The following is a 26459-nucleotide window of genomic DNA, read 5'->3' on the forward strand; positions in this document are numbered from 1 at the left end:
TGAGCGAGGTGAGGGATTGAACCCAAATTCTCACAGATGCTATGTTGGGTCCTTAACCCCACTGAGCCACAATGGGAACTCCCTATGTATATATGACATCTGGCAAAGCCACTTTCTGAGCCTCTGTTTTTGTTCTTCTTTCTAGTCTAAAATAGAACCAGTCCCTACGCAGCGGCTGGTCAGATGAAATGACTGAAGGCTGGTGCGTTCAGCACCGCGCCTGGCACACGGCAAATGTCCCCTGAGCGATTGCTGTTTGCAGCACTAGCACGACAGGCCCTCAGTCGGCAGTAGCTTCAACCATGTCCAGAAAGAGGCCAGGATGGGGAGAAACGCCTTCGAACCCATCCCAAGCAAAGGGCAGAAGGACGGGGCTCTGCCGCCGCAGAGGGAGACCCCGAGGCAGAAGTGGGCCTGGGCTGTTGATGCTCTCAGGACGTGGTCCCCCTTCTCCTGGGAAAAGGTTTCCCCAAATTTCCTTCCGGGAACCACCGCGCCTTGATTTAGTCTGGGTAAGTTTGCTTGTTCCCCTGTAGGCGATTCAAAAGAAATGATACCAAACTGGACCATTGGCGTAAGGAATCCCCAAAAGTTCTCGCTTCCCGTAACTCCCTTCACTGAACACGCCTCATCTCCTCCTCCTCCTTCTCCTCCGCCTCCTCTTCAAGTCTGTGTCTTTCAATCTGCAGCCAGTGCCCTCACCACACGAGCTGCTCCTTACATCATCCAGCCGTGACCCATGATATCTCACCCTCTCGGTGACCTAACTTAACACTTTATTATTCCAGGTGACAGAGGCGAGGAAGCAGAGGCTCGCAGAGGTGAAGTGATTTGCCTACTACCGCACAGCCAGGAATCTGCTGAGTTAAATTGTTTTAATTTTTTGGAGTTCCCGTCGTGGTGCAGTGGAACCAAATCTGACGAGGACCCATGAGGTTGCAGGTTCGATCCCTGGCCTCACTCCGTGGGTTAAGGCTCTGGCGTTGCCGTGAGCTGTGGTGTGGGTCACAGATGTGACCCAGCTCTGGCGTTGCTGTGGCTGTGGGGCAGGCCGGCCGCTGCAGCTCTGATTGGATCACTAGCCTGGGAACCTCTATACGCCAAGGGTGCGGCCCTGAAAAGACAAAAGACAAAAAAAAATTTTTTTCTAATTTTTTAATTTAATTGATGTCAGTAATTTTTTTCTCACCTCTTCTTCTGTTTTTTTTTTTTAATCGTTGTTGTTTTTCCTTTTTTTTTTTTTTTGCTTTTTAGGGCCACTCCCATGGCACGTGGAAGTTCCCAGGCTAGGGGCCAAATTGGAGCTGTAGCTGCCGGCCGATACCACAGCCACAGAGATCCAAGCCCCGTCTGTGACCTACACAGAGGCTCACAGCAACCCCGGAACCTTAAACCCGCTGAGCGAGGCCAGGGATCAAACCTGCACCCTCAGGGATACTAGCTGGGTTCTTTACCACTGAGCCATGACGGGAACAACGCCTGTTGAGTTGAAATATTTAACGTCCTAAGGATGGCCCATAGTAAGAAATAGTGTTAGCTCAGCTTCTGTAACAAAGGGAAATTTTTTAAGTGGCTTAAAAAGTAGCAAATATTTCTTTCTAGTCCCCCCAGTCCCTCGGACTCAGGTTGCCTCCGTCTTGTTGTCCCGCCTCGCACGACCCCAACCTCACGAGCCAAGAAGGCAGCTGGCTTTCTCTTTGGGCCTTTGTCTGTAGAGGAGCAGCTGAGTCACGGACGCCTCCACATCCACTCTCCCGAAGGAGGCGCGAGGAGGGAGAGCACACGCGATGACCCAGAAACACCCGTTGCTCCCCCTCGGATTCTCTTGTAAGAATTTGCTCTCGTGGCCACACTTAGCTGCAAGGGAGGCTGGGAAATATGGCTCCTAGCTGGCCACCATGGGCTCATTGCCAACTCAGTCACCGCGGAAGATGGGCTGCCAGAAGTCTTTTCCACAGCGAGTGGCTCCCTAGGGATTAGAACTCGTGTCCTCTCTCCCAGGGCACTTGGTGGAGGGGGAGGTTGGAGGCCTGAGTCCTATACACAGGGAACTGAGCTGATATGAGGTCCACCACCATGGTGACGGTGCCCCGAGTAACTCACCTCCCTTCTTTGAGTCTGTTTTCTTATCTGTAAAAAGGGAAAAATAACGGGACTTTCAGGAAGTTCCCGTGTGGCTCAGCGGTAACGAGCCCAACTGGGATCCACAAGGATGCGGGTTCCAGCCCTGCCCCCACTCAGTGAGTTAAGGATCCGGCGTTGCCGTGAGCTGTGGTGTAGGCCAACAGCTACAGCTCCGATTAGGATCCTAGCCTGGGAACTTCCATGTGCTGCAGGTGTGGCCCTAAAAAAGCAAAATAATAATAAATATAAAACAATAATAATAATAATGGGACTTTCAGGTTGCTGTTGTGAAAACACTCACCAAAGTTTGTAGGGTGCTAGGTGCTCATACAGCAGAGTGGACAGGGAGAACTTGGACACGAGCACATGAAAGAGATTCCAGGGGGGTGGCAGTGCGGGCAATGGCCAAGTGACACGAGTGAATAGGGTCGGTTGGCAATGAGTCCGGTGGGTTAGCATGTAGGCGGAATGCTCAGAGGGGCAAGGGATATACTGGAAGAAGGCCAAGGTCGAAGAAGGATAACCTTTGAGCGGCAGGCTGGGGAGCTTGACCTTGATCCTGTTGGTGACGGGGAGCCATGGATTTTTATGGACAGAGTAAGATTTGTGCTTTGGAAAGATCTTGGCTGGACTTGAGAGGGACACATTAGAAAAACAGAGAATACTGAGAAGGTTGCCACACCAATCCAGGTAGAGAAAAGGGCCCTAGGACAAGAGGGGGCAAGGGGGCCAAAAGGGAGAGGTGGTAAAGCCAGAAGCCTTCGGGGAGATATGATGTGAAAAGCGTGGACCACAGCATCTGGTGGGAGCAAGCACTCTCGCCGGACCAAGGCTATACCTGACTTATTTAGGGTTAAGTGTGTGGCTTTGAGTGAGAGAATGACAGATGCTTAAATGAAACAAACTCGGGAGGTGGTCCTGGGCTGGCGTCGTCTTCGTAGTGTCAACCTCCAGGCTTCTCTGCCTTCCTGCTTTGTCACTCATGAGTCAGGCCTCATGGTCCAAAAAGGCTGCCCCAGCCACAGCATCAACATTCCAGCCAGGAAGAAGGAGAAGAGAGAAGAAAAAAGGTACATCCTGGGAGTCGCCCACACGCACTTACAAGTTAGCATCAGCCATGTGGGCTTTATTTTGGATGTGACTTGAGTAGAATTTACTTTGCATCTGAGTAGAGTTCAGAGGTCCTCCCACCAAGGAAGAAGTGGGCTTGGATGTCGGGGAGGACCTGCAGGCCTAATAATGGCCTGTTGAAGTGGAGGCTACAGAGAAGCAAGGAGCCAGAGATGATTCCCAGCAGTGTGGCTGGAGGGCAGGGTGGGTCTTTCCTGAGGTGGGACCCAGGAGGAGGAGCAGGCAGGGGAGAGTAGGATAAGACCAGGACAGACACACGGGGTCATCCTGGGTCGATGTCCAGGTGGAGGCAGGCCAGGTAAATGGGCCAAGCTTGGGAGTGAGGTCTGGGCTGAGAATCAGCCCATTTTGAGTTACTGGCATATCCGTGGTTGCCATAGGTACCATGATGCAGAGTCACAGAAGAAAGGATCCAGGGGGAGAACACCGACATTTAAGAGAAGGGAGGGATGGAGCCCGAGAAGGAGCAGCTGGGAAGAAGGAGGAGAATATGCGCAGAGATGTCCTGAGAGCCGGGTGACGTTTCCCGGAGGCGGTGTGGTCATCAGTGCCTAATGCTGCTGAAAAGCCAGGTGAAGTGAAGGCTGAGAAGAGGCTGTTGGATTTATCAACACGGAAGTGAAAACTGACTTTGGCAGAGCAGCTTCAGGGGAGTGGAGCGGCCAGCAGCAGGCTGCAGGGAGTCAGCGGGAGGTGGGAAAGAGGTAGAGGGATCGTGAAGGACTGTGGCTTAAGTCATCTCTCGAATCTTAGTGTTTTCGTGGGTCAGGCTGCCCACATCTGGGGCTTATTCTCTGGGTGTTATCGCTGGGTTTGACCCAGACGGTGTCGGCTCGCGATGGGGTGCAGTACCCCCTTTACTCGGGAGGTGGCAGCACCATACCAAGTGCGAACACCTGAACCAACACAGGGCATAGAAATACCCTTTTTTTTTTTTTCTTTTTCCAAGGAAATAAACCTTCGTTTCCAAAAACAAAGCTTTGGGATGCGGGGCGGGTGTTGGTGGGGGAGAGGTGGCTTTCACCGTCTTGAATGAGAGCCTTGAGCAGAGGAAACTGAATGGACCTTTGGGTTTAAATCCTGGCTCTGGCTTATGGGCTGCGTGACCTTGAGCAGGTCCTGCTTCCTGGCTGGCGAACTACCTCTGGGGTCACTGGGAGTCTCTAAAGGAGGGTGGTCATGTCTGCTGGTCTCGTGGGCAGATTCAGGGCAGGGGTGGCAGTGGGGACAGGGTCAGGACGTGAGGGAGGGAATCCAGACCCGATGCGTCCTGGGGCTGGAGGCTGTGTGGTCTTAAAAGGACTGTCGCAGCAGTGGCTTTGCAGTCGAGAAAGCTGGGTTTGGATTTCGCAAATGGGAGAACCGAGACTTACCGAGAGAGGAAATGACTTTCCCAGGATCATCCCCCTCCAAGAGGCAAAGGAGAAGCCTCACAACCAAAACGTGGAAAAGAATTTGCTGTCTAATGTATTTTCAAAAAGCATTGAGGCTGTATCACAGAGGAAATCGAAACTGTGGGACATTTTTACCGTGATAACGTGGTTTTGCGTTTTCTGCACTTGAGACTTTCAGCAGTGTCTCTCTCCGCTGGTCCCTGTTTGACCCTCACATTCTGAGAGCACTTCCCCCGCCCCCCACCTGCTCCTTCCCCTGAGAAATGACACATGAGCAGGTTAAGGACCTGAGAGGAACGCCCCCCAAGGACAAGCATAGAGGTCAAGAGACGAGGGCTCCGTTCTGAGCCCTGCCCTGGCTTGCTGGGCCTCGGTTCCCCATCTGCAAAATGCATCTTTGCACGAGCCCAGCTCCTGGGAGCCTTGGCAGCTCTGACTTTTCCCGAAGGCTTTTGCTTCCACCTTGAGCTTCCCTGCCTGCACGCCCCAAAATGTGCTCCCCCCAATGCTGTCACTATACTATTTCCATTTAGTTTTCTTCAAAGCACTTATCACTCTGAAATTATCTTGGTTTTTGTTTATTTTCTGTCTAGACAGTAATCTACTGTCTACTCCGCTTGAGCAGGGACTTTGTGAGTTTGAGAGCGTCGCTTTGACCTTGGCGCCTGGAACAGTGCTTGGCACAAAGTAGATGGAACAAGTGCTTGTACAACAAACGCGCAAAGGGCGAGATCACAGCCCCTTGCTCTCTGAGGCACGTCCTGGCGTCCCCACGAGGCTCTGTGCTTCCTCTGCCCTTCTCGCGCTCTCTCTCCTTCTCTCTCCCCGCCCCCCACCGTCTTTCCTCCCTCCCTCTCTCTCCCAGACCCACTAGTTCAGGGGCCTTCATGGTGAGTTTTCTTGGTCCCCAAAGCCCAGCCTTCTTTTGAGCTCCAGACTGGCGCTGCCACACCAAGCCAAGCCGTTACTGACGCCTTGTGGCCGAGGGGACACATAACAGGAACCAGGAGGACTCTGGAGTGGGGAGTGGGGGTAGGGGGTTCGCTCATGTGGGGACGGCCACTCCCAGGAGGCCCTGCTTCCTTCCTTTCCTGCCAAACAGCATTTCTTAGTCCCTCTGCGCCCGGCCTTGTGCAGGGGCTGGGATGACGGCAGAGGAGAGACAAGTGCTCATGTTGGGAAATACGCTGCATGGTTGTCTTTGGTTTGCAAGACTGTAAGAACTATAGCAGAAGCCGAGCCCCCCAGATCCCGGAGAGCTGAGCCCTTGCTGCACGGCAGTCCCAGGCTGCTCGGTACAGCTTCCGAGCCATGGCCTCAAGAGGCCACATCATGTCTGCTCTGGCCCCCTTGCCATGTGAAGAAGCCCAGTCAAACCTTCTGGAGGGTGAAAAGCCCCACAGAGCAGAGACGGGCCATCCTGCCCATGCATGACAGCCAGCACCAAACCCGACACGTGGGTGAGGTCACCTCAGCAGAACCAGTCCCAGCCAAGAGGCCGGAGGAGTGCAACCACACCAGCGATTCCAGGTGAGAGCAGCAGAACCGCTCAGAATTTGAGAGCAGCCCAAACTGCTGACCCGCAGAATCAAGACAAAGTAAAACCGCTGTTGTTTTACGCTGCTAAGGTGTCGGGTGAGCTGTCACGTGGCAATAGATAAGTGACACACCAAGCTAAAATCATACCTGCTGTCAAGGCCATATTTGTTGACAGTTTGGGGACTCCCGTAGCCACCTGCAAACCCTCCTTGCTGAGTCGGACAAACTTAGCAGCTAAAGAGTGGCGCGTGCTTTGGATAATGGTGCATCTGTTTTCCCCGGGGGCTGGATGACCTCAGGGCCATAACTGGGTCTCCTGCATCTGATCCTCCTGTACGTTGTGCTGAGCCAGGCTCTGACATACAGCAGGCGCTTCACACGCATTTGCTCAATTAGTGAAACGCCGTGGGACGGGTCTAGGTTACCAGCATCTCCTGCTCAGGTTACTGCAGCATCTCCTAGCTGGTCTCCCTGCACCCAGGCTTGCTCCCTCAAATCCGTCTTCCATCCTCCAAAGAAAATATTCCAAAGGGCAAGTCTACCCTGATTTGATCCTGGGTCAAGATTTTTTTTTCCCCAGCTGTGCTGGCTGCATGCAGAAATTCCCAGGCCAGGGGTCAAAGCCCTGCCATAGCAGCAACCAGAGCTACGGCAGTGACTTCACCAGATCCCCAACCCACTGAGCCACCAGGGAACTCCTAAATCTTGGGCTGACTCCCCATTGTCCTCACTGGTAAGCCCTGCCTCTTTGGAAAGATTCGTGGATCTCATAAATCTTGACTCCTGCCTCTTTCTAAAGCCCCATCTTACAGCAGTCGCTCCTTTGCTCTCCGGGCCCAGCCAGGGGTCCCTTGCTTCTCCATGCATCTACCACACTTTCTGGTGCCACTGGACCTTGACCCATGCTGTGGCTTCTAGCCGGAACATTCGCCATCCCTGTCCCCATGCCTGGGAAAATCCAAGGCATCCTTCAGGACACTGGGTTGCCCACTTTGCCTGGACTGAGAATGATAAGGAGGGCGTTCCCTTTGTGGCTCAGAGGTTAATGAAGCCGACTGGATGCATGAGGATGCAGGTTCGATCCCTGGCCTCACTCAGTGGGTTAAGGATCCGGCATTGCCGTGAGCTGTGGTGTAGGTCACAGACGAGGCTCCGATCCTGTGTTGCTGTGGCTGTAGTGTCGGCCGGCAGCTGTAGCTCCAGTTGGACCCCTAGCCTGGGAACTTCCATATGCCTTGGGTGCAGTCCTAAAAAGCAAAAAGAGAGAGAGAGAGAGAGAGGGCGCGCACAATGGTGAGGAGTGTGGACTTACACTGGCTTCTGGGCAGTGGCTCCCGGTTTGACGGGGCGGTCGGGGACTCAGGAAGCACAGAGTGGGAGGACAGCTGACAGGGAAGACTTGGGAAGAGGTATTTAGAGGGACCTTCAGAAAAGGGCACAGAGACGTTCCCATTGTGGCTCCGCAGGTTAAGAATCCAACTCGCATCCTCGGAGGATGCCAGTTCGATCCCTGGCCTTGCTCAGTGGGTTAAGGATCCAGCGTTGCTGCAAGCTGCAGTGTAGGTCACAGATGGGGTTGCTGTGGCTCTGGCGTAGGCCAGCAGCTGCAACTCTGATTTGACCCCTAGTCGGGGAACTTCCGTATGCCACAGGTACGGCCCTAAAAAGAAAAGAAATGGGCACCAAGTGCGATTAATTTCTATTCCGAATACAAATCTCACCAAAGAGCATCCATGGCCAAGGAGCTCTGGGTAACCAGATGACGGCACATCCTTAGTGTAGGTTGGCCTCTCTGCAAAGTCCCTCTAGCATTGAGCCACTTGGTGCCAGGTCGCTCCCACTGGGTCCTTTCTGGCACAGAGGGGGCAGTGGTTCATCCTCATTTTTTTTTTTTTTTGCTTTTTTTTAAGGGCCACACCCTCGACATATGGAGGCTCCCAGGCTAGGGGTCGAATGGGAGCCGTAAGCCGCAGTCACAGCAACACAGGATCCGAGCCTCGTCTGCGATCTACACCACAGCTCACAGCAATGCTGGATCCTTAACCCACTGAGTGAGGTCAGGGATCGAACCCGTGTCCTCGTGGATACTAATCAGATTCATTTCCGCTGAGCCACAATGGGAACGCCGCATCCTCATTGACAGCCGGCATTTAAGGCTCCAGGAATCAAAGGAAGGTAGGTGGCGTGGCATCTCTCTAGCCGCCAGTATTAGTTCACTGTGGTTGCCACAACAAATTGCTACATACTTGGTGACTTAACAGAATTTGTTCTCCTAGAGTTCTGGAGGCCAGGAGTTCCGCATCAGCCTCACTGAGCCTAAATCGAGGTACCAGCAGCGCTGCACTCCTCCTAAAACTCTAGGGAGGAACCTGTGCCTTGACTCCTCCAGCTGGGTGGCCGTTGGCGTTCCTTCGGGCCCCATTACTCCAATCTCTGCTTCTGTCTTCACAGTTCCTCCTCCTCTTCCGTGTGTGAGCTCTCCTCCTGCCTGTTTCTTAAAGGGACACTGGCAATGGGGTCTAGGGCCCCGGGTCCCCATGTCAAGGTCCTTCACCTAATCAAGTCTGCAAAAATCCTTTTTCCTTTTAAGGTGACATTTTCCAAATTCCAGAGATGCGGACCTGGCATCTTTGGCTGGTCATGACTCAGGCTACCGCACCCACTCAGGAAAATTTTGCTTCACGTCCCTGCAGCGCTGGCCTCTGCCAGTTTGGAGACCTGAGTTCTCAGGGGAAGGAAAGCCACACAGTTTTCATCGCCTTTGAAGCTAAAACCTCCACTCGGCTGTTTGGGCTTCTCGTGCCCCTCAGACCACAGGCAACGAAAGAGGAGAGGTACTGGCTGCCTGACTGGGAGGCCTCTACAGCCAAGAGCAAGGAGGGCTACGTCTGCGACCTGGGGGATCCTCAAGGGTCCCCTTTCCCATGCACACAAGTTAACAAAAAGCCACGACACCCGAACTGGGCAGGACCACTGATGCTCCTGGAACGATTAGTGGAGTCACTCTACCACGCAGCAAACTGCAACTAGCTGAGGTCCTATCTGTGGGCAAAGGGACACAGGACGGTGGGGAGAAGGGACACACACACACACACATATATGTAGCCACTCAATTAGTGACATACGTATAATATGCAAAGAAAAACATTCACTCAATTGAGTATATCTATCCGGGAATCGCTACCGTCTATCTATCAACTGTGGCATTGTGGGAGTTCTCACTGTGGCACATTGGGGTCAGTGGCATCCTGGGAAGCAGGGTCAATCCCTGGTCTGCACTGTGGGTTAGGGATCCAGTGCCGACGCAGCCTCAGCTTAGATTGCTCCTGTGGCTCAGATACGATCCCTGGCCCGGGAATTCCATATACCGCGAGGCAGCCAAAAAAAAAAAAAAAAACCTATGGCCTTGTGACCGGTTACCAGAAGGTCTACACAGCTACGCTTATGTTCTTCCCTGCTTGGTGTCTGCTGGGGGCTTGGGGGGTGATATTAAGTGATTTTTCTCTCCTCTTTTTCCTTCATTATTATTATTATTATTTGTCTTTTGTCTTTTGAGGGCCGCACCTATATGGAGGTTCCCAGGCAAGGGGCCTAATCAGAGCTGTTGCCGCCAGCCTACACCACAGCCACAGCAGCCCCAGAACTGAGTCACATCTTCGACCTACGCTGCAGCTTGCAGCAAAGTCCGATCCTTAACCCACTGAGCAAGGCCAGGGATCGAACCCGCAACCTCATGGTTCCTAGTCGGATTCGTTTCCGCTGCGCCATGACGGGAACTCCTTCATTATTTTACTTAAAGACGTAAGCGATTGCTAACTTTACAGTCTATCTTCTTGTCACAGGTGCAACCGTGACTGACTTAGAGTAATGACTTAGAGTCACGGATTCGGTGACTAACCCCCAGAGCAGGATACATCTGTTGGACGAGGGGACATCTCGTCTTCCTCACTTCCGGGAGGGGGCTTGGAGTGTCTTCATTCGATGTAGGCTAGCTTCAGCTTATTAGGCAGAAGCTACGGTTGCTAGATGGAACTTCAAACGTGTGTGGATTGATCCGAATTGACCCTGGGTGTCCAAAGGGGTGGACAGTGTCAGTTACGAAGCTGTTGTCTTTTAGTTCCAGAGGCAGCCTTCTGTCCTTTGCTCTGTGAAACTGGAGCTGGGACTCTGCAAACCACGTCGCCTCGGTCAGCCGGCTCTGACAGCGAGGGGCCAGGGGCAAGACTGGAGGCGAGACGAGTGGAGATTTTCCTTCTTTTGTTGCTAACCTCATCAGCAGGGGCCTGGTAGCTGCAGTTGCTCCCAGACAAGGTTCACTGTGGCTCCCAGGAGGTATGAGGACCAGCAGACGGCGCCCCATCTCCAGACCTCTGAGCCCTAGCGCTTTGGGGTTTAAGCCCATGGGTTCTGCTGGCCCCAACCTCTTCACTCTACTGCTGCAGCACTCGACGTGGGAGCTGCTTCCTGCAGTGGTTTCCTCTCATTTATCCCGTTCTGTCTGTTCTTTTTCATCCCACTTACATTGGTGGGACCCGTTCCCTCCAGTAAATTCTCTATGGTCTTCTCTGTTCCTTTTTTTTTTTTTTTTGGCTGTGCCCACGGCATGCAAAAGTTTGTGGGCCAGGAAATCAAACCTGAGTCACAGCGCCATAGCAGTTACAACACTGAGTTCTTAACCACCAGACCACCAGTAAACTCCTAAATTCTCTGTGCTGAAAAACCTAGTGGCTCAGGGGTTAAGAGCCTGACACAGTGTCTGTGAGGGTGCTGTGGCGTAGGCTGGCAGCTGCAGCTCCAATTTGATGTCCATGTGCCGCAGGCACGGCCACAAAAAGAAAAAAAGAAAAGAAAAACCTATAGTGTCGTTTCTGTCTTCCTGACTCTGGAACCTGACTGATACAAACCATTAGGAACCTGGTACGCACTTCCACTGGGGTAACAGGACAAAAGAAAGGAAGCTTGGAAGTGCCGGGGCATCACGAGAGCCAGCCTGCCCAAGTGGAGGTCTGAGACCAAGACAGAGACCCCTGACACACTGCAGCACCCAGAACTAGCTATGCATGAAGCCTCATCTATCCCCTGGACTCTTTAGTTATCTGGGCCAGTACATTTCTTTTCTTTCTTTCTTTCCCTCCTTTTTCCCTTTTCTTTTTTTACAGACTCTCTTGCAGCATATGGAAGTTCCCAGATTAGCGGTCATATGGGAGCTGCAGCTGCTGGCCTATGCCACAGCCACAGCAGCCCCATAACCGAGCCACATCTTTGACCTACGCCACAGCTTGCAGCAAAGACCAGATCCTTAACTCATTGAGCGAGGCCAGGGGTTGAACCCACATCCTCATGGCTACTAGTCGGGTTCTTAACCCAGTCAGCCGCCACAGGAGCTTTGCTTTTTTTGGCTTAAGGCATATCAGGCTGCATTTCTGCTGCTTACAACCAAACGAGTCCTGACTCATCCATATCTCCTCGTCCCCACCCCCAGACCAAGGGCCCCAGTCCATGGGCACTGAAGAGCCAAGACCAACCGCCTCCTACTGAAAACTTTAATGAAATCAATAAGTTAATAAGTTAACAAAGTGAGGTACTTGCATATCCGAGAACCGGGTGGGAAGCCTGGGTCCTAGAAGGGGGAGGGCTTCTGCCAAGGGTCCTTTGGTCACAGGATGATCCCATCCCCGCCCTCTCCACAGCTCTGTCCCTCGGGGGCGGAGGCGTGGCTCTCGGGGGACAGTGCGGTGCAGGTGACGTGAGCCAGGACAGGCTCCATCCAGGGCATGATGGTCACATGCAGAGGGCATGTGGAGGCAGAGGCTGGGCACCGTGGGGCTGAGCAAGATCCAACCCCAGCCCTGGCACGGGTGCATGCAGGTCCCCAATCATGAGATGCAGGCAGCTGGGCCTGAGTCCCTTATTCCCTGGCACCCCACAAAGGGTGGCCCTTGGTCCACTACCCATCCCCCTCCGGCCACCTGCCTTGGCTTTGCAGAAGAGCGACAGAGGCGTAGGGAGGCCGAAGAGGTGCTGGGGGCCTGGAGTGGACGGGGGCTTCTGTGGTCAGGGGGCCGCCAACTGAAGTGCAGAGCGGGGTGTGGGAGGAGGGAAAGAGTGCATGTGAGCGCCATGCGCGCAGGTGGTGCCTGACAAGCGGGACTTGCGGGGTGCATTATGATTCTCTCTGGTTGTTAGTTGGAGTGACTGGGGAGAGGGCAAGCCTGGAGAGAAGCAGGCCCGCCAACCACTCTGGGGAAGGGTCTGCGGTCTTTCCAGTGTTGTCCAGGCCCCAGAGGCCTAGGCCTGAGTTGTGCTGTGGGGACGCCCAGCAGGGCCCTCAGGGGCAGGCAGAGGCAGCAGTTAGGGCTCCTGGACCCGGGAGGAGTCGATCTTCTCGAGAAAGGAGAGCTGGTAAAGTTCTGGGCTGGGGCCTGGAGACACCTGGGGTCCCATCCGAGCTCCCTCTCCTACCCGGATGGTGTGGGGGGCTCCTCGTAGCTGACCTCGCCCTGCAAGGCCAGTCCACTGGCATCAGCGGCCAAGGCCCAGGAGAGGCTGAGGGGCTCTGTGCTCAAGTCTCCAAGTGTGAGTGATTGTGTGTGTCCGTGTGAGTGTGAGGGACTTCCTGCATGCCTGGAGGGACATGTTTGTGTGACCGGGGGGACATGGTCCGTGGGGTGGGAGAGTACAGAGACCTGTGCTGCCGGGGTGTCTAGGGTCAGAGGAGGGGGAACCTCTGCCAGGAAGAGGGAGCCCCTGGGAGAGGACACCTGCGAATGGGAAGAAAGGCCCAGGCACTGCCCCTGGGGAGGCGAGGGGGACGCAGGCCCCATGCTGGAAGGGGAGGGGGTGATAAGCCAAAGAACGCGGATGGGGTCATGGCCAAGCAGCCTGAGACCAGCTACTGCTGGGGCCCCTTCTCCCAGCGGGAGAGGGGCAGAGAGACCCCATGGGGGTCCCCAAAGTTGCATATTTAACATAGTTTGCATATATGGTGCCCACCTGCCTTGGGGCAGGGTCCTGTGCTTGTGGGTACCTGTGTGGGCACCTTGGGCCCGCCCCCAAGAGGGGCAGGGACTTGGCGGGAGGGCTTCCCTGCTCTGTCCGAAGGGTGAAGGGCGGGCCAAAGACCTCACCTTGCATAGCTGGAAGCGGGGTCAGGGCCCAGGGCCCCAGCGCCTTGCTCCCACTCCCGGGGTAGTGCCCCTGCCAGGCAGGCCATGTCAGGCCTTGATGGAACAGGCGGGGCACTGCGGGGCCTAGAGGCCGCGGGACAGCGCCGCTGCTGCCCTCCGTGCGGCCTGGCATCTCAGGCTCCTGAGGTGGGGTGGGTCGCTGGCACCCACATAGGGGATCTCGCCCACCCAGGCAGCTCAACACTGCGTGTGGCCTCTCTCCCACGAGGGAGCGAGTTCAAGTAAGAGAGGAGTCCAGAGGCCTCAGAGGGCGGGTCCGAGCGGCAGGCCCCGGGGCTGGCCGTGTGCTTCCCCGCCCCCGAGAAGCGCCTCAGTCCATGTTGGTGCTGACGGAGCGGGAGATGCTGAGCGTCTGTGCGGAGACGGAGAGGTCCTCGTGGTCCACGGGGCTGTGGTAGTCGGAGGTGGTGTCCGGGTCGAAGAGCGGCACTTGCACGGCGCCCAGGCTGGCCGAAGTGCCAGGGCGCAGGCAGCGCGAGTAGAAGCCCAGCAGCAGGTCCAGCTTGTGCTCGATGGACTGCACCTGGGGGCGGGGCGGGCTGGAGGCGGGGCTTGGCCGGGACTGGCCGTGGGACTGGGCGGGGCGATGGCGGGGCGGGGCTTGGGCAGAGCGCCGAAGTGGGTGGAACGAGAGTGACGAGGAGGCGGGGCTTGTCGGGGAAGGACTGCGAGTGGGCGATGCGGCTCCTCCCGCGGGAGGTGCTACGGAAAAGCCCGAGGGCGTTTCGCGGGAGGGACGAAGCCGGGAACCAGGGATTTACTCCCTCCGACCCCAACTCCGAACGGAATTTAGTTGTGTTGGATTGGAACGGTGCGGGTGATGGGGACAACTGGGGCGGGGTTCAACGAAGTAGATGGGATTTATTTATTTATTTATTTATTTATTTATTTTTGGGTCTTTTTTGCTATTTCTTTGGGCCGCTCCCACGGCATGTGGAGGTTCTTCCCAGGCTAGGGGTCGAATCGGAGCTGTAGCCGCTGGCCTACACCACAGCCACAGCAACGCAGGATCCGAGCCGCGTCTGCAACCTACACCACAGCTCACAGCAACGCCGGATTATTAACCCGGCGAGCAAGGGCAGGGACCCGCAACCTCATGGTTCCTAGTCGGATTCGTTAACCACTGCGCCACGACGGGAACTCCTGAAGTAGATGGGATTTAGACGGGCTTTTCTGAGACCTCGAGCGGGGCTTGGTTGGAGAGGGTGGGGTTTACTGGGGTAGGTTAGCAGGAGTGGACGGGCTTACTGGGAAGCGGGGCTTATCTGCGGGGCAGATGCCTCTGGGCTGCGGCTCTGAGAAGGGCACCCTCCCCTTGGGCTTGACCCTGGGGCCTTCCAGAGCTTCTCGGCCAACAACTAGCTCTGCCACACGAGCGCCACTCCCTCCCACACTCACCTGCTTCTCCACCTTGACCACGCGTCCCATCATACTGATTTCATCCACCGCCTCCATGTCGGAGGGCCCTTTGTCGCTCTTCTCCCTGGCCTTCCGGTCCCCGGGACCCCGGCCCACAATCTGGTCCACCCTGTGAGGAAAGGGAACTGTCAAAGGCGGGGACCCTGCCCGCCCCCTTCTATCCTACAAGATTTCGAGGTTGCTTGCTGAAAGGGGAGACTTCTTGCACTGCAGGGAACAGGCAATCTGAGGGAGGGGACCCGCTTACTCTGCCAAATGGGGACCTCATTAAATGCAGGTACCTGGCTGCTGCTCTGAGGGTTTTCCCACCTGGCGAGCAAAGGCATCACACCCAAGCATGACAAAGGGAAGAGAGGCAGAAAAGGGGGAGGGAGAGACACAAGTGGGCATGTGAGTTACAAGGGGACAAGGCTGGAGCTGGTTCCACCTTGTTTTTCTGCTCCACTTTACAGTAAAACTCTTGAAAGTGTTATCCCTACCCTCCACGTCCCATTTCTCTCCTTCCTTTCTCTCTAAAACCTCTCCAGTCAGGTTTTCATTCCCACCATTTCACCAAAACTGTGGTCAAGGATCCCTGTCACCCTCCATTATACTTGTGACCTATGAGCTGTGCGGGGCACATCTGATCAGCCCTTCCCGCTGCGCTTTCTTCATTTGGATTCCCAAACGTCACCCTCTCCCAGTCCTCCTCCTACCCCACTGACCTCTGCTTCTCTGTCTCCTTGACTGGTTCCGCCTTGATCTCCACAACCTTTAAACACTGCAGGACCCAAGGCCCGCTCCTGGGACCTCTTTTTTCTGTTTACTCTCACTCACTAAGTAATGTCATTTCCAGAGTTTCAGATCCTCTACACACTGTTGACACCAAATCTATATTTCCAGACCATACCTCTCCCCCAAACTCCGCATCCCTCTGCCCGATCAACACTCCATTTAGATGCCTGATGGGCGTCACAAACCCAACACAGCCCAGCTTTCCTGATGGAAACTTGCTCCACTTATCGACATCCCCCTGTGAATAAACAGCATCTTTTCCCTCCGGCTCAAGCCCAAAATCTTGGCTTTATCCTTGATTCACTTTTTCGTTTGCTCTTACACCCCAGTAGAAAACCCTATGAGCGGTCCCTTCAGAAGAGATCTAGAATCTGACCATTTCTCCCCACCTCAACTGCTGCCACCCCAGCACCTTGCCTGGATGTTGGAAGTAGCCCCCTCACTGGTCTCTCCACTTTCACCCTAGCTCCGTATGGGCCATTCTAGATACAGCACTTAGGGTGATCTTTTTAAAATATAACTTGGGAGTTCTGTTGTGGCTCAGCCACAACGATCCCAACTAGTATCCATGAGGACGCAGGTTCGATCCCTGGCCTTGTTCAGTGGGTTAAGGATCCAGCGCTGCTGTGAGCTGTGGTGTAGGTCACAGATGTGCCTCAGATCCGGGGTTGCTGTGGCTGTCGTGTAGGTGGGTAGCTACAACTCCAAATGGACCCCTAGCCTGGGAACCTCCATATGCCGCAGGTGCAGCCCTAAAAAGCAAAATATACATAAAATGGATCTTGTCAGCCCTTTGTTCAAAGCCCTCCAATGTTCACATCTGACTCTGGATGAATGCCAGCCTCTCTGCAGCGGCCTGCAGGGCTTTATGTAGTCTAAGTGCCTTTGGCTTTCTAACCTCATCTCCTGCTTCTCTCACGCCAAACAGGAACGAGTTCCTTGCTGTCCCTAAAACATCACCCCAGGCACACCTGACCATCTCAAAGTCCTCAAAGCCTTTGTACTTGCTGTTCCCTCTGGAAACTTTTTTTTTTTTTTTTTTGGCCTCGCCCGTGACATATAGAAGTTCCTGGACTGAGACTGAACTTGGGCCACAGCAGAGACTCAAGCCAGCGCAGTGACAACACCAGATCCTTAGCCCACTGTGCCACAGGAAGTCCTAGAAACTATTTAAAAAAACCATGGGACCATTTGCCTCACTTTCCATTTCTCAGATGTCAGCTTCTCACCTATTTAAAATCGCAAACCCCAACATCCTAACCCTTATTTTTCTCCTTAGCCTTTATCATTATCTGACATAGTCTAGTTCTCCTGTCATCTGTTCTCTTTCCACTGGAATGAACGCTCCATGAGGGCAGGGACTCCGTTTTGCTTTCCTGCCATCACACTCCCGCCTTCCGCCCCAGCACCTTGGGTCTGGCAAGTACCAAATAAATGCCCAGTGACAATTTCTTGAGAGAACAAATCAATGGGCAGTGAGAATGCAGGCTAAGTGCAGGCTAAGTGCAAGGCGTGGGTGACTGGGGTCTTGGTGTGAGACTCTTCTATACCCTGGGTGGAGAGAAGAGGCCCTGGAAGACTCCAGAGGCAAGCGCTGAAGCAGCACTGAGGGCAAGTTGCCTGTTCCCTTAGGAGACGGGAGGCCCCTGATTATTTTAGGCCTGTTCTTTTAGGACAAGGAAGCAGTCACGCGAAGACGTCCCCGAGGCTGAGCAGGTCCATAGGATCTGCACAGAGGACCCGAACCTGGGTGTTCCTTTGGCTTCAATAACAGACGCGGTGACTGGCAGCCCCGCGCTGCAGAAGCACCTCCAGCTCCCGCAGCGGCCCGTAGGGGGCGCTCCGTCCGGGCGCCAGCGGAAGGGCTCGAGCAGACCTCGCGCGGGGGAGCGGGGGCCGCGGAGCCCTCGCCCCCCCCGCCCCCGCCCCAGGAGGGGGCCCGGCGCACGCACCGAGCCTGCAGGCTCTTGATCCGGCCCAGCATGTCCAGGTGCCCTGCTGAGTACTGCTCAATGACGTCCTTCACGTCGTAAGGTCGCAGCGTCTCCTTGAATTTCCTTTTGGCCACCAGGAACTTGAGGATCCTGTCGGGGGAGGGGGTCTCAGAGGACTGGGGTTCTTTGCCAGCTCCCTCTCTGCCCTTCGTTACCTTGTCCACCCCAAACAGCCACTGCTGGACCTCTAGCCTCCATGCCCATCCACCAGGTCCTGCCCAGCCCCCTGGGCAGAGACAGAGACACAGACCTAAGGAGATCGCGGGTAAGACAAGAGCCCCAGGGAGAGACGGGAAGATGCTGATACAGAGCTAGGGAGAGAGGCATAGCGGGAAGGGAGCCTGACATAAGGCTAGAGAGAAGCAGGGAGAGAAGCAGAGAGGACACTGCGGGATTGGCAGTTGCCCACCGCCCCCCAGGCCAGTCCTCCAGAGGTGATGAGTCTGCGCAAACCCTGCAGGGAGCCACAGGTCTCCTGCCCACCCCGTCCATTCTCCAGGGTCTCCGCCAGCCAGCGCTGCCAAGGGTGCCAGGCAGGCAGCAGCTGGCATGCAGGCAGCTAGGCCGGGCCCAGCCATGAGGACAGCCCCCAGGTGGGGAGCAGCAGTGGGTGGCCCAGCCCCGAGCCTCGGTCTCACCTGACGGAGCGGATGACCGTCTTCACAGCAGGCATAACCTCGTCCACCGTGAGCTCACTCTGGTAGCTCTTCTCCTCCGCCGCTTCCTCTGAGGGGCCCTCTGCAACGTCGGGTGTGGGGGGCCCTTATGACGGCAGCAGAAGGGGCAGCTCCCACCCTCTACCACGGCCCTCAGAGGCACAGAGAGGGAGAAGGAGCCCTTCCTGGGGACACAAAGCAGACCGGGCTCCTGCCTCCCTGGCTGCCCCACCCAGGGGGAGAAAACTCCCTCCTGCGTGCCCGTCTGCCCTGTGTATACACCTGCCTGGTGGCTGGTGAGCAGGAGCTGCTTGGGGCACATCCGGTCTGGCCCAGGCCGAACTGCACTCAGCCCTGGAGGAGGGCTCGCTGGTCCCACTGCACAGGTTAGTGAGCCCCAGAGACAAGGGGCCCGAGGCCTCTGCACAGAATCACAGAGTCTAATCTTTCAGCCAAGAGGGAATCAAGGCCAGGGATCGAACCTGCATCCTCACGGATACTAGTCGGGTTTGTTACTGCTGAGTCACAGTGGGCACTCCTAATGCTGCCAGCTTTTCTTGAGCACTTACTACCCTCCCAAACGCTCCCCTTCTCCTTCTGTGGATAACCTCATTTAATCCTCACAACAAGCCCATGAGGTCAATGCGGTTATTGTCCCCATTTTATAGATGCGGAGAACAAGGCCCGGGAGATGAGGATACCCGCCCCAAATAAGCGACAAAGCCAGGATTCAAACCCAGACAGCCCGGCTCCAAAGCTTGTGCTCTTAACCACCAGACGCCCTGTCTAGGCTCCATGTTTCTCAGTCTGAAGCCCAGCGAAGCCGCTATCATGACGCCCATTTTACAGACCAGAAGACTGGTGTCGCAGAGCTGGGACCACCAGAACCAAGTGTTTCCACCCCAGCTCAGACTCCGTCCCCTCCCGCCACCCTCAGCAGGTCCTGGCCCCCCACCCACCGGGGCTCACCCTCAGCGGAGGTGCGGGGTTTGAGTCTCAGAGAGGCCCGGAAGCGGGTGCGGTCGTTGAAGCTCCAGCTCTTCTGCACCTTGGTGGGGCTGCTGGCCTCCCCCACCTGCTCGCTGCTCGGGGAAGCGGGCATCGGCGGAGGTGCCAGGTGCTGCTTGGAGGGGCCCGTCCGCCGCTGGGAGCTGCCCATGCGAATGCGGTCTTTGATGCCCATCCGGCTGCTGGCAGGGCAGGTCGGGTCGGGGAGAGAGCAGAGTTAGCTGGAGTTGGGGGTACGTGTCGGGGGACACAGCTGACTTAGGACTTAGGGGTGGCTACCGGGGCTGATTCTCCACCAACGGGAGACTTCCTGGGATGGGACGAGGGTGTGGTGAGGGGGACCCTGACTCCTAGAGACGCTGACCCAGGGTCAGTCTGAACAACTCCCCTCCCCACCCCCACCTCTCACCCCTCGTTGCCCAGACAGATAAGGGGTGCACAAGAGACAGATGTCAGAGTGGAAGGACTGACAGAAACCCAAGAAGGGTGTCAGAGACAGACAGGAGGACAGGGGAGCTGGGCCTGGGAGGACGGGTGGGTGGGAGGGTGGAGGTGGTGACCCCTTCAGGCGGACATGTTGCTATGGGATGGAAACGCTCAGCTGGCCATGCCCACTGAGGCAGGCCCCCAGCTCCTTCCTGTACACAGGGGCAGGCTGTGTGGAGGTGAGGCATGTGTGTGTGTGTGTGTGTGTGTGTGTGTGTGTGTGTGCACGCGCGCGCGCGTGCGCTATGCTGGCATGTGTGTACACATGTCAATTTCTACCTTCCTCCTTTGCCCGCTGCTGGAGCTATCTGACCCCACACTGGTCATGTCAGAGCTTGAGGACCTGGTACAGTTGTACAGGCAGTGCACTGCAAAATTCCAAAAGGTCTCCATCACGCCGACTTCGGTATAAACCGTGCCCCTGGAGGTGTGCAGTGTACTGGCCTGCTGGCGGTCTTGGCCTGCAGGCCTAGCGTGGGGCCCGCATGTCTGCCCAGGCCATGCCCAGACATTCCAGTGAGGGTCTTTCACCTGAATTTCAGCAGTCTCTCCTGCCTGAGCGCTGACATCCTGCCCATGTGACCCGCCGCCACCTCCTGAGTCTGCGCTCAACAGCACCTACACGCCTGTGTGCACGTGAACACATATGCGCACGTCTGTGTGTGCACCCAGCCGTCCCTCCCCACACCCCCACGCGTCCCCCAAATCTTGGAGGAAGACAGATGAGGGGAGGCCTCAGGTTCCCCAGGACAGGCCCTGGTAGAGTAACTCTGTGTCCAAGAAGTTCAAGGACCCTGTTGTCACTGTCCGAACAGGACCTATGCAAACATCCCCACCCTATGCCCTGGGGTGTCACCGTCGCCTCCCTGCTGTGACTTGCCACTTCAGCGGCCCCCTTCGGACAGGTCTGGGGCCCTTCCACCCCACATGTCCAGGACCCTGGCTCAGGAGAGCACCAGCCGGTCTTGGGGGAATTCTGAGCTGGGGGAGGGTTGGAGGAGGACATTGTGTCACCTCGTCTCAGGGACTTTCGGATCAAGGCTGGAGCAGAGGGCAGATTCTGGCTGCAGGGGCTGAGTGGGAGGCAGGGTCCTCCATGCCCTGGGCATGGCGGACGGGGTACAGAGCCAAGGCGCTGGCATGAGAGGAGCATCTCGAGACCAGGTGCACCCTTGGAAGGGCCTTCAAACCGGGACGTGGGGCCATCCTTAGGGGTAGGACCTCTGCCCAGAGGGGCGAGGTTATGGGTCAAGGATGCGGGCCCGGAGGATGCACGAAGAGGGAAGGACAGGGCGGCCCCGCAATCCAGCCGTTTGCTGGCCCAGGGTCCCCTCAGCACAGCCCAAAGTTTCCACCCAAAGTTTGAGGTCGCTCTCCCAAACTTTCCTCTGCACAGCTGTCCCTTCAAGCTCTCCTCATGCTGGCAAGCACCCCCCGCCCCCACCCGGCCCGTGCAACCCCTCCTTCCATCCTGCACTCCGCCAAGGGGCAGAGGAAGAGAAGGGGTGGAGACGGCCCTGACACTCAGCCAGGGGGGGCCTGGCACGTCTCTCCAATGGGGTTCGAGGAGAAGGGGGTGACCTCCCCGTCACGGGAAGTGTGCAAACAAGACTGCGCTTGCACTCGGCAGGACTTACGAAGGAAGGGGGTCTGGGGGCTTGCCCTAGAGGTCTCGAAGGGTCCTTCTCCAGCTCTGATTCCGTGAGGGTTGAAGGAGCTTCCAGCCCGGTTAGCGGGGGGGGGTCTGTAACTTTCTAGCCAGCCAGAGACCCCCGGGCTCCTCTTCAAGGCAAGGGGGCACTGTTTTCCCAGGAGCGGCCCTGGGTCCCAGCTCCTTGGGCAGGGCCCAGAAAATGGCTCACATCAGCCTCTCCAGAGCCTAAAAGCTCAAAGAAAAGGGAAGGAAACCTGGCCCACAGGGGACCCAAAGAGCGCCTCCTCCCTGCCAGACTCCTCGGAACACACAAGGTCCAGACTGACGGCCTGAGCCCTTTCAGCTCAGCCACTCCGGGTGACAGGTTCTGAAGTCCCTCCCCCATTTTATAGGTGTGAAAGGGGGTGACACAGCTTCCAAGGTCACAGAGCCCCTGCGGATGGAACAAGCCTGGAGCCCGGCTTTCTCTGACTTCAGAGACTGTTCCTCCTCTGGGACAAGCCACCAGGATGAGGTCTCAGGCAGGGATCCTCAGTTGGGGGCTGTTTTACTCACGAGGGGACATGTGGCTGGATACATTCTTAGCTGCCACCCATTTTTAGCTGTAACCCTAACCCTAACCCTAGCATCCAGGTAGAGGTCAGGAAGGCAGCTGAACATGCTGAACAAGGCATGTGACAAGGCCCAACAGCAAAGAAATGTCCCATCCCAGATGGCAAGGAGAAACAGATGTTGAGGTCTCGGGGTCCCTGGGTGACGGATGTGTGGGCTTGCCTGGGGCTGCCCGGTCGGGGAGGGTGGGCTCCGGGCCCAGGCTGCCCTCCGCCGGCCCTGCTGGACCCAACCCCGCCCTCGCTTCCACAGGGATTTCTTTAAGGTCTCCACCTGCCCGCCAAAGGCCAAGCTCATGGAGGAATGGAGGCAGCCTGCCCCTTCCAGCGTGGCACAGGGCCCCTCTCTCCAGGACTGGGAGGAGCTGCCTCGCTGGCCTCTGCGCCCTCGCCTTGCCCTTCCTGCCCACCACGCCCACGCAGCCGACGGACTCCTGCAAAGGGGCAGATCTGACCCAGAGGCACTATAACCTGGCAAATAGCATGAGGCAGGCATTTCTACAGCACTTGCTCTGCGCTGCGCACAGTCTGAGCGGAGGCCGAGCCTGTTCTCACCAGCACTTCACATCCAAGGAAAAGAAGGCACCCAGGGCTTGTGCCCAAGGTCCCGTCACCAGCTTCAGATCCAGAACCCACGACTCTAAGAAACACTGCTTCTCGGTAGGACGGCCGGGAACTGTGTCACCATCACCTCCGCAAGCCCTCTACCCTCATCCACATGGCCCCGAGGCACTCTGGGAAACTCCCGGAGTCCGAGCTGCCGGGCAGGGCCAGCAGGGCAAAGCTCACGTGGGGCTCCGGGGCTCTTCAGCACCCAGCCTCAGCTCCCAACCTCCACGCTGGGCCGCCTGCTCTCTGCCACGGCCGTGCTCTCTCTCACCTCCTCCCCCTGGTGTGCACCGCCTCCCGGGCCTGGAAGGGCCTTCCTCACACCCACGCCTTTGGGGGCCTCCTCTGGGCGAACCGCCTGACCCAAGCGCCCCCGTCCCTCCGCTTCCTCCTTTGTTGGTTGTGCTCATCACGCGGAAGAGCAATGACTCTCCGCAGCTCTCAAGGCAGTGTGTTTAATTCACCATCAGGTCCCTAGTGCAGGCCTGGCCCAGGGCAGGCACCCCGGAATGCAGGGGCGATGCAGCTAAAAGAACCGGGCTCTGGAGTTCGGGAAGGAGGCGCCAATCCCATCTCCTCCGGGCATCTGCTGGGTCCGAGGTGAGCAGTGGGGAGCCAGGAAGCTAAACCCAAGGCCCGGCAAAAGTCAGAGTGGGAAGGACCCTCGGAGAGCCTCTAGTTCAATTTGCCCAGTCCACCGATGGGAAACTGAGCTCCAGAAAAGGGAAGCGATGCGGCCAAGACCACGCAGGGGGTCAGAGGCAGAGCCAGAGCTCGTCACAAGGCTCCTGGAGGTGTCCCTCCTGGCAGACTGGGCACCAGGCCCATGACCCAAGACCTGGCAGAGGCCTCCCCAGGAAGACCAGGGGCTCGTCAGGGCCCTGAGGCAGACGGCAGGCGGCAGGCACATGCACGTGTCCTTGGCCCATCCTGACCCCCTCTCCAGCCCCGGAACTGAGCAGGGCAAGGAGAGTGGGGACAGGAGGAGCAGGTGAGGGGATACCTCGGTCTCCAGCTGGCGTGGATCCGAAAGAAACTCCGTTTATTACTAAACATCTGGCTGGAAAGTTGAGAACAAGACACGAACAGAGAGAGGTTAGTGGGAAGGGGGCAGGCGGGCAGAAGGTGGGGAGCTGCCAGGATGGGGCCGGCCTCCTGCGGCTGGTAGGAGAGAAGGACACACACACACTCAGATCCACCTCTAGGCCACAGGCCCAGAAGGCAGAGGTTCGCAAGCTCCGCGTAAGGATCTCCTGCGGAGCGAGCGCGTTAAAAATGCAGAATTCTCTCTTTTCTCCAGAGGTGCTCATTCCGCGCTGGGCTCGGGGAGAGGTCGCGGTAGCTCTGCACTTTGAACAACGGCCCACAGGATGCCGATGCGGAAAGTCAGTGGACCACACTCTGGGAGCTGCTGTCTTAGCACCTCATCGCCAAACCTCACGGAGAGGAGGTGCTGGCTCTGGCAACGCCATCCCTCAGGAAGCCCTGCTCCTCGTGGTCCTGGGAAGGTGTTAAGCCTGGATCCACCCACAAGCACCACTGAGGGTGTGGCCAACCAGGGGTGTGTGTATGGGGTGGGGGGGGGTCCTGTCTGGGGCGCCTGCCCCACAGGGCCTGGACCGCCAAGATTAAGGCTATGGCCATTTGGCGTGTGGTGCCTGATCTCTCAGAAGTCACAGCTCAGCCCCTTGGGGTCCCTGGGAGGAAGGGACGCTCCACTCTCCCCACCATGAGCCCCAGCCACACAGACACCACAGGGCAGACGGACACAAGGCTGGGAGCTCGTGATGGCCAAGCCCCAGCCGTCATCTGTTCCCAGGCCCTGGGGGGCCCCCGAGACCCAGAGCAGCTGTAGGGGTGGCTTAGGTGCTGGGGTCTAGGTCTTCCCCAGAACCTTCCTACTCAGGCAAAGTGAGACCAGCATGAACTGAAGGTGAAAGAGCCCTGACTCGCGTCCTGGGCAGAGTGGCTCAAACACCAGAACTTTTGAGTTTCTACCTGTGAGCCACGGCGGGATGGGGACGAGGAGACCCTCTAGGACATTCAGGCAGTGACAGGGAACACAGTGGGGCTGCGCCTCGAACCCTCTTCCAGGGAGCTCCCAGCCTGGCCTTGCCAATCATGCTTCCCCCCCCTGCAGAGACCTGGATGGGCTCCACCTCTCTGCTTACGTCCTGCTCAGCCACCGGCCAAAAGCGCCTCGCAGAGACCAGGAAAGGAATTCTGCTCCCAGCATCCTCTGGGAGCAGAATTCCTTTCCTGGAACTCCCCAGGAACCCCCATTCCCCAGGCCTTTTCAGCCCAGGAAGCCGGAGAACCCAGAGGCCTTGATCAACCTAAACATTCCTGATTTTCTGCCCAGAACCCAGGGGTCCAGAGTGGCTTGATGACTTTCTCAAGGACACACAGCATCAGGTGGCAGAGGCAAGCTTTCACTGCACCTAATCCTTCTGACCCCAGAGTGGCTCACCTGTTCTGCCTTCCCTTGTTCTGGGCCCAGGGCTCAGAATCACACCTGAGGCTCAAGGCCCAGATGTTCCCCTGGCTGATTCAGGGATGACATGGAAAGACGAGACAAAGCAAAGGGATGACTGAGAGGGAGGCTGAAGCCTGGACCTCAAAGCTATCCATCTGTAGGAGCAGCCACTTTCCCAGATTGTGGGTTAGTGGGTTTCCCTGATCCAAATATGCCTGAGATCCCAGTATTTGCCGACATTTGTGTGGGGGTAAAGCACCGTTCGTTCTTTGTTCATCTTTCGTGATGCAAAACCTCCAGGAGAGGTAGATTAAGAGAAAGAGACTGCCGGGCCAGCAAAATGTCCTTCCGTGAGGAAGAAAGGCATTGTGGGAGAATCCCAGAAGAGCCCTCTGGGATTAGCAAAGCTGTAGACAGGGTTGCACAAGACAAGAGCATTCGTCATTGGCTGAGTTGACACGGGCCCTGCGGCAGTTCTTAGGCAGAGCTCTCTTTCCAGCCGGCAGCTGGTTCCCAAGAGGTGGGTCCAGAGGAACATGCTGGGGTCGGGGAGTCCCTGCCCTCACACCCCAGGACGGTGCCCACGATTACCTGAGCCGTAAGCACCTGTGGCCAGCGGCCTCCTCCTCTCTCCAGCTTCCCGGGAGGGATGGGGTGCAGGGATGGAAGAGTGAGGAGGACGTGGAAGCAGAAAGAAAGAGGACAACAGGGTGAATGAAGGAGGCGATGGGAGAGGCTGGTGTGGACCCGCCCCCGCTCAGAGCCCCGGAGCCCCCGGCGACAAAACGGCGAGTCAACTCCGGCCTCTCCAGAGAGACCCTCAGTCTGCACCTGTCAGGCCAGCCGAGGCCAACGGCCCAGGCCTCAGGACAAGGTCTGGGAGGCCCCAGAACAGGCCCAGACACCCACGTAGTGGCTGGAGGCAGGTCTGAGAGAGGATGAGACAGAGAATGGAAGAGGAGGAGGAGAAGCAAGGAGGTGGCAGCCCCACGGGGCCCCTACCTTTCCCCAGGGCAGAAGGAGGCGCTGCCCGGCCGATGGCAGGTGGCAACGGGCGGGTAACGGGAGGGCGCTCCATCAGGTACCGGCGCCCGCCGCACCTCCAGGGGCCGCAGGCCCCCGTTGCGGGCCCGTTGCACGTGCTCAAACAAGAGGGCCAGCTCTCTGCAGGAGAGGGCGCCGTCAGCAGCAGGCAGGGCCCTGGCATCGCCCCCTCACTCGAGGGCACTGAGCTCCTGACAGACCCTGCCAGGCCCTGCCTCTCTCCAGGTGCTCAGCAAATACCTCGTGCCCCAGTGGCCAGGGGTGAGGGTGGGAAACTAGCCTTCCTCTCTCTCTTTCTACACCCGGTTCCTGGGAAACCCTCCAGGATGCCAAGTATGGGAGTTCCCCGGTGG

General features: G+C 57.0%; 1 protein-coding gene across 2 annotated transcripts in view; it reads right to left on the minus strand.

Moving 5' to 3' along the window:
* Nucleotides 1-11717: 11717 nt before the first annotated feature.
* The window catches only part of KCNQ4 (potassium voltage-gated channel subfamily Q member 4), a 56106-nt gene continuing 41364 nt past the window's right edge, over nucleotides 11718-26459 (minus strand). Inside the window, exons 9-14 of one of the 2 annotated variants that reach the window (XM_047789548.1) lie at nucleotides 26065-26226; nucleotides 19188-19408; nucleotides 18201-18300; nucleotides 17521-17652; nucleotides 14774-14903; nucleotides 11718-13898 (exon numbers count right to left, since the gene is read on the minus strand). In XM_047789548.1, the coding sequence (XP_047645504.1) occupies nucleotides 13686-13898; nucleotides 14774-14903; nucleotides 17521-17652; nucleotides 18201-18300; nucleotides 19188-19408; nucleotides 26065-26226 (958 nt within the window). In that variant the 3' untranslated portion in view covers nucleotides 11718-13685. The remainder of the gene's footprint in view (nucleotides 13899-14773; nucleotides 14904-17520; nucleotides 17653-18200; nucleotides 18301-19187; nucleotides 19409-26064; nucleotides 26227-26459) is intronic. The other variant, XM_047789549.1, reaches the window with a different exon arrangement.

Source organism: Phacochoerus africanus, chromosome 8 (assembly GCF_016906955.1).
Source record: "Phacochoerus africanus isolate WHEZ1 chromosome 8, ROS_Pafr_v1, whole genome shotgun sequence".
Taxonomy (NCBI): domain Eukaryota; kingdom Metazoa; phylum Chordata; class Mammalia; order Artiodactyla; family Suidae; genus Phacochoerus; species Phacochoerus africanus.